Source organism: Martes martes (genome assembly GCF_963455335.1).
Source record: "Martes martes genome assembly, chromosome: 2".
NCBI classification, from domain to species: Eukaryota; Metazoa; Chordata; class Mammalia; order Carnivora; family Mustelidae; genus Martes; species Martes martes.
The window spans coordinates 163,796,353-163,809,521 of record NC_137889.1 but is presented as its reverse complement, the minus strand read 5'-3'; the positions used below and the strand labels follow the sequence as shown (position 1 = coordinate 163,809,521).

At 34.4% G+C, this 13,169-nt stretch overlaps 1 protein-coding gene across 8 annotated transcripts in view; it reads right to left on the bottom strand.

Annotated features, from left to right (window-relative positions):
• PCDH7 (protocadherin 7) overlaps positions 1 to 13,169 on the bottom strand; it is a gene marked incomplete at its 5' end in the record, with an annotated part of 389,689 nt that overhangs the window by 320,931 nt on the left and 55,589 nt on the right. The window contains one exon of one of the 8 annotated variants that reach the window (XM_080797206.1): positions 1,892 to 3,741. The exons of 6 other annotated variants lie outside the window; for them this stretch is intronic. In XM_080797206.1, the coding sequence (XP_080653332.1) occupies positions 3,664 to 3,741 (78 nt within the window). In that variant the 3' untranslated portion in view covers positions 1,892 to 3,663. Of the gene's footprint in view, positions 1 to 1,891; positions 3,742 to 13,169 lie in introns of those variants that run through there. One more of the 8 variants, XR_013966445.1, reaches the window with a different exon arrangement.

The window sequence follows — 13,169 nt, the reverse complement described above, 5'->3', positions numbered from 1 at the left end:
TCCTGCCGGCTTTGTATCTTTGCAAATTTACCCAAACTCTCTGTGCCTAATTTTCCTCATTTGTAAAACGGATGATATGACAATAATGGTATCTGCTTCATGAGGTTGATATAAATATTTAATAGAGCGATGAATATATCGTCTGCATAGAGCTGACTCTTGGTAACATAAATCAGATGAAACAGGTGAAGGGGATTAATAATACATTTATCTTGGTGAACACCTAGTTATACATGGAATTGTTGAAGTGCGGTATTGTACACCGGAAACTAATAAAACAGTGCTTTCGTTTTGTTTTGTTTTGTTTTGTTTTGTTTTGTTTTGTTTACAACAGCGTTTTTTAACTACACTGGAATTAAAACAAAGTTTAAAACATTAAACATTTTTAAATAATAAATAGTTATCAAAGAAATACTAAAATCAGTTCAAATAATTTGTATTTATCAAAACCAGGAAGTGGAATAATAGCATACAAAAAAAACAATAACCAGAACTAAAATGAAAAGCAAAGTCTTTTATTCCTCAATAATATTTCTGGAAGTTTTTTTCATATTTTAGTGAAATTTTTACTTATAGTGGGTCATGGGAGAGGCTTGGAAGGTGGTCTCCCATCTAAATCTCTAACCTTGTATAAGGAAGAATAAACTGACAAAATTAAATTTTATTACCTAAATTGGTTCCATAAATGACCAGAAGAAGGTTCACCAAAAGGAAAAAACGTTCAGTGTGGCCAGTTCTCTAACTAAGGATCCCTGATGTTTATCCATGCCACCTTTGTGATTTTGAAAGTGACACGATTTTGCAAGTTAGCATGCACCCTCCTCCCCAAACTGACATCCTGTATATGCTTTCACTTTGCTTCATACTGTGTCTCTGACCTTTCCCAGTTGGATTAGTGGCTGGAAGCTAAAATAAAAGTGCTGTTTTTCTGAGTGAGGCATTTCATGACTAAACATTAATCCTGAAATTATAACCGTTACAAGGCTCCTCTGCCTGTTGCTTCTCCTAAGCAGAGGACTATAGGATGAAAGAGCCACAGCAGTAAACATCAGGGGCTAGTGTTTCCTTCTCCTCTGAACCCAACCAGGCTGATCCAAGCCCAGAATGTCTTTGAAGTCAAAGAGACCTTCATGTGCTGATCAATCCTTGGGGGGTAAAGAGCAAGAAAAACTGGTTCTGGCACTTTAATATGCTGCCAGGGAATGCGTTCAACTCAGTGCAGAACAAAAAGGTTTTTCTCTGCTACAGATTGAGTGATTTTGTACTTGGGGGGCCTCTTGGTTCAATTAACTTAGAGATACCTATGATCCCAGAACATGATTATTTATACTTCAGTACATACTGCCACTGAGTCAAACTGAGGGTGCACAGTAATAACTATGAGTTAGAATTTTCCCCTGGTCTTAAGACATGCATTCAGCGTTAGGTCAATTTAAGTGGAAAACAGCATGGAATTCCCTTAATACTAACGATCACTATTGAGTATTAATACGATCAGTATGAAATGTCACGCTGCAATGTTTCAAAACTTTAGAAGTTTAGAATTAAAATGATGTAAAAATTGACAGCACCATCCAAACTCATCCTTTATAGATAAGAAATCTGAACACCTAAAAACTCAAAAAAAAAATATTCATCAGGTCTGGCTCTTTAGCAGAGCAAAATCTGACCTCAAAACTCCTGAGTTAGTTCAGGGTACTTTTCTCTTCACACCTTCGAAATTATCTCTGTCAAACCTTATCTCTGCCCAACCTTTTCTCTCTATCTAAAAAGTGGCTAAGCTCTCCACTCTCAAATTGTGAAGATGTGGCGACTGTATTCCAAAAATCAGGAACATGAGCATATTTTACGTCCTATTGTTTTAAGGGATCATGAAAATAGGTAATATAGTCATCTTATAAAGCAGTTATTTTTTATTACTTTGGTCACAGAAAAATATTCAATACAATAGAATTATACAGTTTATAGACTTATAATTTTTATAATAGCATAAATAGAGACGAAAATCCCTGTAATAGTATATAGATAGGGTACCGCCTTCAGTTGATTGTCACATAGAAAGAAGAGGTAAAAAGTTTTACTATAAAGTTAATCAGTAAGATAAAGAGAAATGAATACAAATACCAGAGAACAACAGTTTCAAAATTATTATGGCACATGGTGACTACAAAAAATATGTCAATCTGTTTTAAATATTTACCATCTTATCTAAGTTAATATATGTTACTTATTATTAATTTAGGTTGAAGAAAAGTGAAAAAAAACTGTAACATAGATTGGATTAAAAAGTTTTAGTTACAAATCAAATATTTCCCAAATATCTTCTATAAGAACATCCATGATTCATATCCTCTGTCGCTGAGTGAAGTGCCTGAAAGAGGGTAATGGGATTTTCCAACTGTCTTCAAACGATTTCACAGGAGCCCACTCTCATTTTCAGACATTGGTACTACTTAATTTAAATGACTCAATGGCAATAAATATTACACTCAATTGGAGAGCCTTTGCAGTAGTCGTTCTATATTAGAATGGCTTTGTATGTGAATAATAACCTTTAATAATGATAACACATATGAAATGGCTTAAGACAGTTTACTCTACCTCTTTACATTCTAGGCAACACACCAAAGTGCAAATGTTAACCATTAAATTTTACCTCCTTCCACTTACACACACACACACACACACACACACAAATCCACATACAGTCATACCCATACAAAAATTAGACTTTATACAGTATCTTCAGGTGAGCAAGTAACTATAATGTAAAGAGGTACTTCCTGCATGCAATTCATCCTTTAATAAAATAAAAAAGCCCTCCTCTGCATACATGAATGCACAGGACCACAAATTTTAAAGGCCAGTTTCCTATTGATATAATGGCCATACATTCCTTGAACATTTATGTGGTTTACCCTAAATTCGATCAGAAATTGTGTAAAAGTTCTGTGAGATATACTGTGATCTATCCTCTGCTTTTACACTGTAATAAATTATATTACTACAAGTATCAGAATGACCTAAATTTTCTTTTCTTTCCTGTCCACTAGTTTCTCATTTTCCCTGACCGGCAGTAGTACTTCTTCTTAACACCTTGTTAAAGAGCATTGAACAGTCTAATTTTCCCAGAATTCAGTCCTGAGGTATCCATTTCCATTTTCTTTGTTGATCTAGCACAGGCTCAGGTGATTTCTACATAATGCATCCAATTAGTTCAAGCAAGACAAATGAAATCACATCTATACTAATCTCCACATTATTAACTATAAACAGTAACAGGATATGTCTCCACTCTTTGCTTGAGTCCGTTCAAGTGCAAACCGAAGAAAAAAGACTTCCTGTTCTTGTTTTCACACTCCTGAGTATGACGATATTTGATTCTGTTTCTCCGCGGTAATTGATAAGATTGCAAAACCTCTCTCACATCCCTCCTTTATTCCATATTGAGAGCTTGATTTTTTTTTTTTCAGTTTGTTTGCCAAGGATCGCTTGATTCCTTTTTGCAGAGATTTTATTTTAAGTCCAGTTTAGTTTTCTCCAAAATCAGAGCTTCATTTTAATCAAATAGTGGTCCTGCCTCTTGGGAATCGATTTCTTTTTACACAAGACAATTCAAGTCTATTAGGATCCAACACACTGAGTTGGAACATTACATGTGTTTCACTTACGAGCACATACATTCATTTTACACGATTCCTCAATGTGGCCAGGGGGGTTCGTGGTCTGCACTGTATCCACCTATAAAAAATACAAAAATATATGTCTGCTTTACAGGGACGTGAGTAGGGTCTTGCTAGCTTAGTTCCAAAGCTTGGGTGCACATCTTGGCTGATAGTATTCTTTCCTTCCTTAAGATGTATTTGCAATGGCCATAACCTCTTTCAGAAGTCAAAGAGACATAACCGTTCGCTATAATTAACAACCCTGGGGCATCTAAATCAATACTGCTGGCTAATCTCATGGATGCCATCTCTGACAAAAGATATTTGCATGGTAAAAGAAACATTGAATTAATTGTGTTTCAGGCTTCAAGCTTCTCAAGTCTATGAAAATGTCACCAGAATAGCATGGCGGGCTAGTGGGGGTTGCTGGCTTTGTTTATACTACAAATACAAAGAAGAATGAAATGGTAATTTTGTTATTACAGCTTTTACAACTTATAAATCCCTAAGATCTCAGGGATATGAGCTTGATCGGAGTGTTCACACCCTTCAGAGTAGCTCTCTTGTCTCCAAACACAATCTTTAGATAGCTCACAGTCTCTTTACAGAAATCTGAGCAATTTACATGCTATCAATAAGTGGTCTGCTGATCTCAAGTCAAGGATGTATTACTCTACCCTTCAAAGTCCTGACCCTAAAAGGACAATGTTTTCCAACTTTGTCTCTAGTTGCACAAATAAAAGTGATGGTAATTTTCCTTCAAAATATTTTGGTGCTAATGTCAGTTTTAAATAGTGTTAAATATTTCTCTGAATTTGAGACTGACCAATAGGCTGATTTCTGCTCTCAGTGCCAGAAGGTACAGACTATTGTCTTCTAGTTTTATGGTACAGTTCATGTTAAAACCTCTACAAAGTTTGAAGATTGCCAAAAAGACAATAAATCACTTCCACAGAATAAAAATTCTATGGAATATTCTATGGTACCATCCACTACCAAATTATTTATCCTTAACAATCCTTAACAATTAGAATCAGTAAAGAGACGTATTCCACCTAATTTCCAACGTAACAAAAGCATCAGGACACGCAAATCAAAATTAGGAAAGAAATAAATAATTTATTTCATGAAATAATTGACCAATTCATTTTTCAAAATAAATGGTGTAAAAAAAGCCAAAACAAGTAATGTCTAATTTTGAAATTAATTGTTCATATCCAAGAGTGGAAAATGTTTAAACTTGCCCTAATTACAGATTATCAATATTAGCTGTATAAAAGTAAGCAGCTTTAAGATGGTGTAATTTTTTTAATTAATTTTTATCTTATCCTAGAAATGAAAAGAATATTTTTTTTTTTTCTTTCTGTAGCAGCTCTATAAAAGCTAACATAGCCTGGGATTCTCTGGCCAATTACACAAGCAACACACATTTACCAAGGCATCACTGATAAGTGAATCTCCTTAATTTAAATCATAAGTTTAAGATGAACATAGTTTATCTTATTTTACACAAGCTATATGACTGCACATTTCATTTCAAAAATGCTTATTAATAAGTGAAAGCTAAATATTTGAAAGTTTCAATTTTTTTTTTTATCCTCAAACCAACCACAGTGATATAGCCATAATGCATGCCAAGACTACATTAGACCTCCCTGTTATGTACTCTTACTACATGCGTTGTGTTGCGATAGCATTTATCAAATATTTAACTACTTCCATGAAGTCCCTCAATTAATTCTCACATCCTATTCAAGGCTGCAGTGTGCTCCCTGAAGGCAATGTCACCTCTGTTCTGTTTATTGTTACATTTCTTGGTGTTGGCACATAGTCAGTCCTCAGTGAAAACTGGTTTAATGAATGAATGCATGTTTTTGAATAGCTAATTAAAGAAATCATATTATTTGTCACATCACAGTATTACTATTACCTAATTTTAATATTTGGAAATCATGTGGTTATTGCTGACTTTCTGTTTTTTGTCATATGATTGGGGAAAAGATCTTCCTTGAATTGTAGCAAATCCTCTTTATTTTACTAGCATATTATTTTCCCCATTTTTCCCTTCTATAATTCTGTTTTAAATTGTCTAGCCACCTAAAGTTTCTCAAATTTCACTACCTTCTCTTTTTAATCATTCGCATATAACAGTCATTCTTTTCTTTTCTCTAAGGAAATGTACTATGTAAACTTGTCTACAAGGTTTTTAATAAATGAATACATAAGTAAAGCAATAAAAACAAACATTAGGAAATCAGAGGTGTCAAAATGTTTCATTTTCTATTTTCAAGACCTGACATACTTTTAAGTTAAAAACACACCCAAGAAATAGAATGCATCGAAGTAATAAAGTCACCATACGACCATGCAGCCCAATGAAATCCTCATATTAATATGTCATTGAAGAATAACATTTCATAAATTTCATTTCATAAATTAACTATGTAGGAGCCAGTTTTGTGTTTTTGTGGTTTTAAGCTTTTATGCACTGAACAAATGCATCTGGGCACTAATACTCGCCTGTCACTAAAGCAAGAAAAATGGACTCTTTCCTTACCATTAAAGATTAATGTTTAAAAGCAAAAGTGCATACTTCAGATCACTTATTGAGTTCATGGAGAACTACTTAAGAATCACCATTCTGAAAACTGTCATTGGTGACGGTCAGAGTAGAAATGGATGTTACCAAGATGTATTAAGATGTATTTGTTTTTATTTGAATCAGCTAATTAAAATGACACTGGAAGCAATTTTCAGATCACTGCCACTGAGGAGAAAGGCTCTACCAAATCTGGCCAAACCAATCTTTCAGTCAGGTCCAATTCAGACAAAGTTGTAGAGACACAGCCTTTGTCTCTGCCTCTCAACTTTTCTCCTTGATTTTTTCTATCACCCAGGCAACAGTAACTCTGTCTGTCTGTCACAGACACACACACACACACACACACACACACACACACACACAGACACGCATGCACACACACACACACACACACAGGTATACATGAGCACGTGGCGGGGGGGAGAGTAAGATGAAACCAAGTCATTCTGGAACACCTTCTACAAGGCCATTTCTATATCTCAGCTTCTATTTCCTGGGAGCTTAATTAATGACCTTTATCGGTAAAAAGTTAACTTATCAAAGTTATGTTCTTTTTCCCAGACTTCCCAATAATGGGTGACTAGGGCTAGGAGAAGCAACCTGATTTATGCAGAGAATAGAAACAAGATTCAGATTTTGGCGCAAGAATTTTCCGAACACTCACACAAAAGAAGAGATATGCTCTTAATTCTAAAAAAGAAAAAAAAAAAAAACCCAAACACTTCAAAACAATAAATAAGGAAATATATATTTTGAAAGGAATATGTGTCGATTTTTCTACTTATTTTTATTAGATATACTTCAAAATTAAATCATGCACCTATGTAATTAGTGTGGATCAAATACAAGTATCTGTTGAATGTGTTTGTATATAGCTGGCGATATGTAAAAAGTGCTATGAATATTCATGATTTTCTCCTTGACTGATTCTCAAATCGGAAGAAAAGAAAGAGGCATCACATAAAGAGCAGAGTCTATTCCATGGCATGGAGAACCACACCGATGGCAGTTTCTGTAATCCAGGAACAGGAAGTAGATACTCCTATTTTCAGACATCAACGGTATAATAAAGTAGCTGAACGAAGGCACAGCCACCTATCAGCACTGACAGTTCATCTGTTACTTTTTTAAAGATTAGAAAATCATTTAATATGGGAAACAGGACATAACCTAAACATAGGTTTGGGTGAGTGGAGCTCTATGAGGAGACAGTTCTGGACAGTATTTTTGTCTTTTACTTCCTTTTGATTTTTGTAAGTGATGTACTCCAAACCATAATTTACACTAATTATTAGTTACTGCAACACCTGTATAGATGTTTATTACAAGATTGCACTTAACTAATTTTATTTCACAAAGTCCTTGTGAAGTAGAAATTGCAATTTTGTTCATTTTACATATGAGCGAATTGAAGCTCAGAGAGTTTAATCTTCTTACAAAAATCACACAGATAAGAATCAGGGCCCTAAACCAAGACTTTTGGCTCATAATAAAATATTTTTTTCCCTACATTGTATTTTCTCATAATTATTTTTTTATCTGACTTTGAATCTTTTAAAAGTAAGCAGCTAAGTTACAACTGCAAACGTCTCCATTTTCGCCATCAGGGATAAAAAGCAAACTTATGGAAACTTCCTAAACTAAGTATATATCATACTCAGGATTCTATCATAATTGTTTCAATTTATGAAGAAAACTTCAAATACACAAAAGTTGTCTAAATTGCCAAAGAAAAAAAGACAAGGCAAATTCTATCCAACCAAAGAAAGGAAAGCCTATCCCCATCCACCCATGAGAGTACACACTCACACCCACGCACAAAGGCCATTTATTAGCATAGTCTGGATTACATGCTTAAGAAAAGAAGACTTTTAGATTGTGAGTCAACCACTGAACCGGCCATGGAAGGAAGGGGGCTAAATAATTTCATACCATTCTTCATCATAAGTACTTTGCCCTGACTTCAAGAAAATGAATGATTTGGGCCCTAACAAAAGAATGCCTTAGGTTGGACAGCCAAGCAATCAATATTTATTGATCGACTGACTGTTACAATCATGGAATCTCAGAGTTAAGCAGAATGCCAGAGGTTATAGAGCCCAATCAGGTAAGAGACATTACAGAAGGTATGGCAGGAAATACAAAGCAACGTCAAGCACAGTCCTGGTTCTGAGGAAATTTTTATTGAAGGAACATACAAATACATACATGTAAAAGATTACAAACAATGGGAGGAAGAGAGAAGGGCCAAGTAGGTAAAAACTGTGAGAGCTCCAAAGAGTGAGAGGAGACTGTGATGAGGACAGCAGGCTGAGCACTCACTGATTAACTGAACCTAAGCTGGGTCTTAAGGGAAGAGTTAGCTTGAGATCTACAGAAATGAGGCAAACTATGGGAGAAGAGGCAACTCTGTGACGCACACATGAGGTGAGGTCAGGAGAAAGTGACCAGATTTCCAGAGATTTCCATATTCCCATTCAGCAACACCGTGAGGTATATTCTCTACTTTCTCTACTTAGCTTAAGTCTTCACGTAGGAAAAACCAAAAATCTGCATGTAAGTGGACCCAAGCAGTTTAAACCCATGTTGTTCAAAGATTAACGGTGGTTGACATTTTTTTTTTTAAATATAGAACATTACATTTTTAAAAACATTGATTACCTTTGGAGTTTATCCAGATTTCTACATTCTAAGACACACATTTCTATATTTAAACTGTTATAACAACTGTATATTACTTCAGTAATCAGAAAAAAGTTAAAAAATTATAGATAGGTAGATAGATAAACAGAAAGAAATTAGGATCACTGCTGTGAGTTAAAAGGAGATTTGGGGAGAAAAAGTCAATGTATATTGTCTGCAAAGATGTCGTCTTTATAAAAGCCTCAGGCTAGCATTTTAGAAATAGTTATGCCATCTAAGAGAAGAATGAGGACTATGCTTGATTTTCCCACTAAAAAAAAAGATAATCCAGATATTTTTACCTGAATAATTAAATCTCTGTACATGCAAATTAACTGTATTAAAATATATCTAATTTATGTATTTCAAATTTTGATGAAAGGTTCATTCACAGAACCAAATGCAAAAAGGAAATAAAATCCCTTAGTTCACTAAAAAAAAAAAAAAAAAAAAGAGGGAGAAATACACAGAAAAATTTAGTTAACCGTCAGAAGCCAGAAAATGCAATTAAAACAAATATTTGTTAAAACGAATTAAGTATTTGAGGATTCCTGCTCTAGAACAGCTTATTCTTTTTTTTAAAGATTTTATTTATTTATTTGATAGACAGAGATGACAAGTAGGCAGAGAGGCAGGGGGAGGCAGGCTCCCTGCTCAGCAGAGAGCCCGATGTGGGGCTCCATCCCAGGACCCTGGGATCATGACCTGAGCGGAAGGCAGAGGCTTTAACCCACTGAGTCACCCAGGCGCCCCTAAAACAGCCTATTCTTAAATGTTAAATCCTGTGTGTCTTAATTCATAATTTTATTTTTTTCTTATTTTTCCTTTAAATAAATATTTTAAAGAAACACTTTTCCCAAACCAGGGAGTAATAGAGCTCAACACAAAAAGACTATACCATACACGCAAAAACACTAAAATGGATCCTAGCTTTACAGTTCTAATTACATCTGGCCAAAGTTGAGCATTAATGCATTTCCATTCTTAAAGCTCATAATAAAAATGTAAAATGATGCAAACTTAAGCCATCATCATTATCCTCTTCAGACCATAATATTGGCCACTTTTGGAAACAAGAGCAGTGCTGGCTAGTGTTCATGTGCCAATGCAATAAGCTGTCTGAACAGGGACTGGATGTTAATGAGAAGATGAAGTGAATAGCAAACTCGGCTGTTCTTAAATGCCCCTGAAATTGCAATCGTGCGCCTGAAAAATTGAGAGCTACTTGGGGAGTCTTAAACACTCACCGCAAAGAGTAGAAAGTAGTCAAAATGTTTCCAGGTGATGGATAAACTCACTAAGAGTTTGATCCACTAACAAGGAAATGAAGTAAAATGCCCAAGGAGTTAATTGAGTCTTGAAAAAGTAAATGTGAGAAAGGACAAAATTACAAAGTCCAGCCACCCTGTCTCCAGCTTTACAGGAGCTATATTAACAGTGTAAGAACCGGCACAGAGATTATGTGGTCCTTGGGTTAACAACAGATGGATTTCTAAATTGAATATAATTCTCTTTTAATATTATTTGTGGTTGACCAGCTTCAAAATTTTATGCTTTCTTATAATTAGAAATTTCTAAAAATGTTTTCATAAATACTTTTGTAAATACTAAGTGGCACTGATTTCGGGATTGATATAAGCATAATAAAATGCTGACGTTTAGTACACAGAAAGACATTGCGTTAATAACTAATGTAGAAAGATAATTGCAGAGATAAGGAAATCACCTACCAAACTGCGCTCTACCAGTAATAATACCGAAGTCCAGAGCAGTGACAAGACATATCCAATGAAGACATATCCACTGAAGACCTAGGATTAAAACTTAATGCCTCATTCCCAATTCAGTGGTTTATTTCCATTCAGATTATGAAAATTATAATTTAAAACAAATCAAAGATTTTGGGATGAGATTATTCAAGTATTTCTTTTTTTTTTTTTTTTTTTTTTTTTTTTTTTTTAAAGATTTTATTTATTTATTTGACAGACAGATCACAAGTAGGCAGAGAGGCAGGCAGAGAGAGAAGGGAGGAAGCAGGCTCCCTGCTGGGCAGAGAGCCCGACGCGGGGCTCGATCCCAGGACGCTGGGATCATGACCTGAGCCGAAGGCAGCGGCTTTAACCCACTGAGCCACCCAGGCGCCCCATTATTCAAGTATTTCTAATTCTACTACATTCTAGTTGTGAAATGCAGAGAAGATATATAAATTGTATAGATGTCCTTTTAATTTATACTACACTTCACATTAATAATGGCAGTGTGCTCATCAAAAAGAACAAATGACAATGCAAAAAATAAGCAAAATATGGTAAATACCAAAACCAAATTCCTTGTAATAAAAACATAACTGCATCAGCTAAATTTGCAGAATCTTTCTTTATTTTGAAGAATCTGAAAATTCATAAGAAATTAATAAAAATGAAGCCAAGCTTTTTTATAGTTTCATTTCAAATTTTGGGGATGTGGTCCCAATTCATATGATACAGAACTTTTAAAATATGCCTTCTATGAAAAGGACAGTAAATCTTGCTCTTTAAAATAGGTCACAAGTCTTAAAGCACTTAATCAAAAAGCAATATGGTGTTTCCTAACAGAATAAAAAAAAAAGATTATTTGCTTCTCTTTCGTTCCTTTGTCTTACAAGTGCAGTGTGATGTATTAGTTTAATTAAAGTCTACCAAATTATCATAAGGATTTTATGTGCTGCAAATAATTGGCTTTTTGTTCTCTGCTCACTTTTTGTTAATGGAAGCAGAGCACTTTTTTTTATGATACTTAGTATAAGATACCAAAAAACTACAGAGAGGGAAGGCAAATGAGGTGCCTAATGAAGTGACCTTTGTCATCTTGGACATGAAATAAAATTAAGTCTGCACTAATGCAATGAAAATAAGTCAATGTTTCTGAAGAGTTAAGAGGATAGGTGGTATTATGGCTTGGAGCCAAACCATACCAAGAATCCTACCATATATAAAAATGACAATCCCATTAATATGAAAAGCTGATAGGCCCTTAAAATGAAGTAAAATGGATTAAATATATCATGTTATAAGATTTTTTTTTAGTGTAAAGCATAATGAATCAATCTTTTTTATGGAACAGATTTAGGTGATAATCCAGATAAAGCATACTACCAGGTATCTCTTTGATAAGACACAAATTAAGGACACAATGAACAGAGAATTAATGAATGTATCATAGTAAGTGGAAGTTGTTCCAGGAAATAACAGTATTAACATAACTTCTCTTGCCAAAAAGTCAGTTGGAACATACTGTAATTAAAATACACATTCATTTACAAGACATAACTACCTCTGACATAGCATTAAAAAAAGCAAAAACAAAACCTGTGAACATGAAATCAGTTAACTGAGTAACTGTGGAATCTAAAAGATGGAAATTACCAGTGATTTTCTTACAGTATAATACCTAAAATATATTACAGAATATATATAAGATGTAAGTGATAATGAGCAGTGTTTCTTTTGTAAATAATAATTTTAAAATATAATCATTATTCATTTATGACTGTCCTAAAAGGGACATAATCTATATGTTATAGACTTCTGGAAAATTTGAGCTTAAATTACTGAATTGTTGTTTTGTTTTTTTTTTAATTTCTGCTTCCTTTCTTGGCCTCATCACATGTTAAAAGTTTTTAATCACTAATAACAACATTCTATTGCATGTTTATGAGATCTCAGGCTAACTTACATGGTCCCTAGGAATTAGATATCATTATTAATCCCATTTAACAATGAAGGGACTCGGGAACTGAAAAATTAACTTGTTCCAAATTACAGATCTAAAAAAAATGGCAGCATTGAAATTTTAAGCTAGGAAGTCTCACCCTGGTATCTGTGCTCTTAACTAGACTCCACTCTACTGCCTCTTCATTTAGTGATAACATTGTTCTTAAAAGCAGGCTTTGTCAAAATTGCTATACCTTCTTAAATATATCCAGCAGAATTTTTTAGGTAGACAGTATGACCACATTTTTAATAGACCCATAAAAATTTCAGTGTCTTATCTTAGGTTTATTAAAACTCTCTTGGGGCACCTGGGTGGCTCACTCATTAAGAGTCTGCCTTTGGCTCAGGTCATGATCCCAGGGTCCTGGGATGGAGACCCACATTCCACTCACTGCTCAGTGGGAAGCCTGCTTCTCCCTCTCCCACTCCCACTCTCTGCCAAATAAATAAGCAAAATCTAAAAAAAAA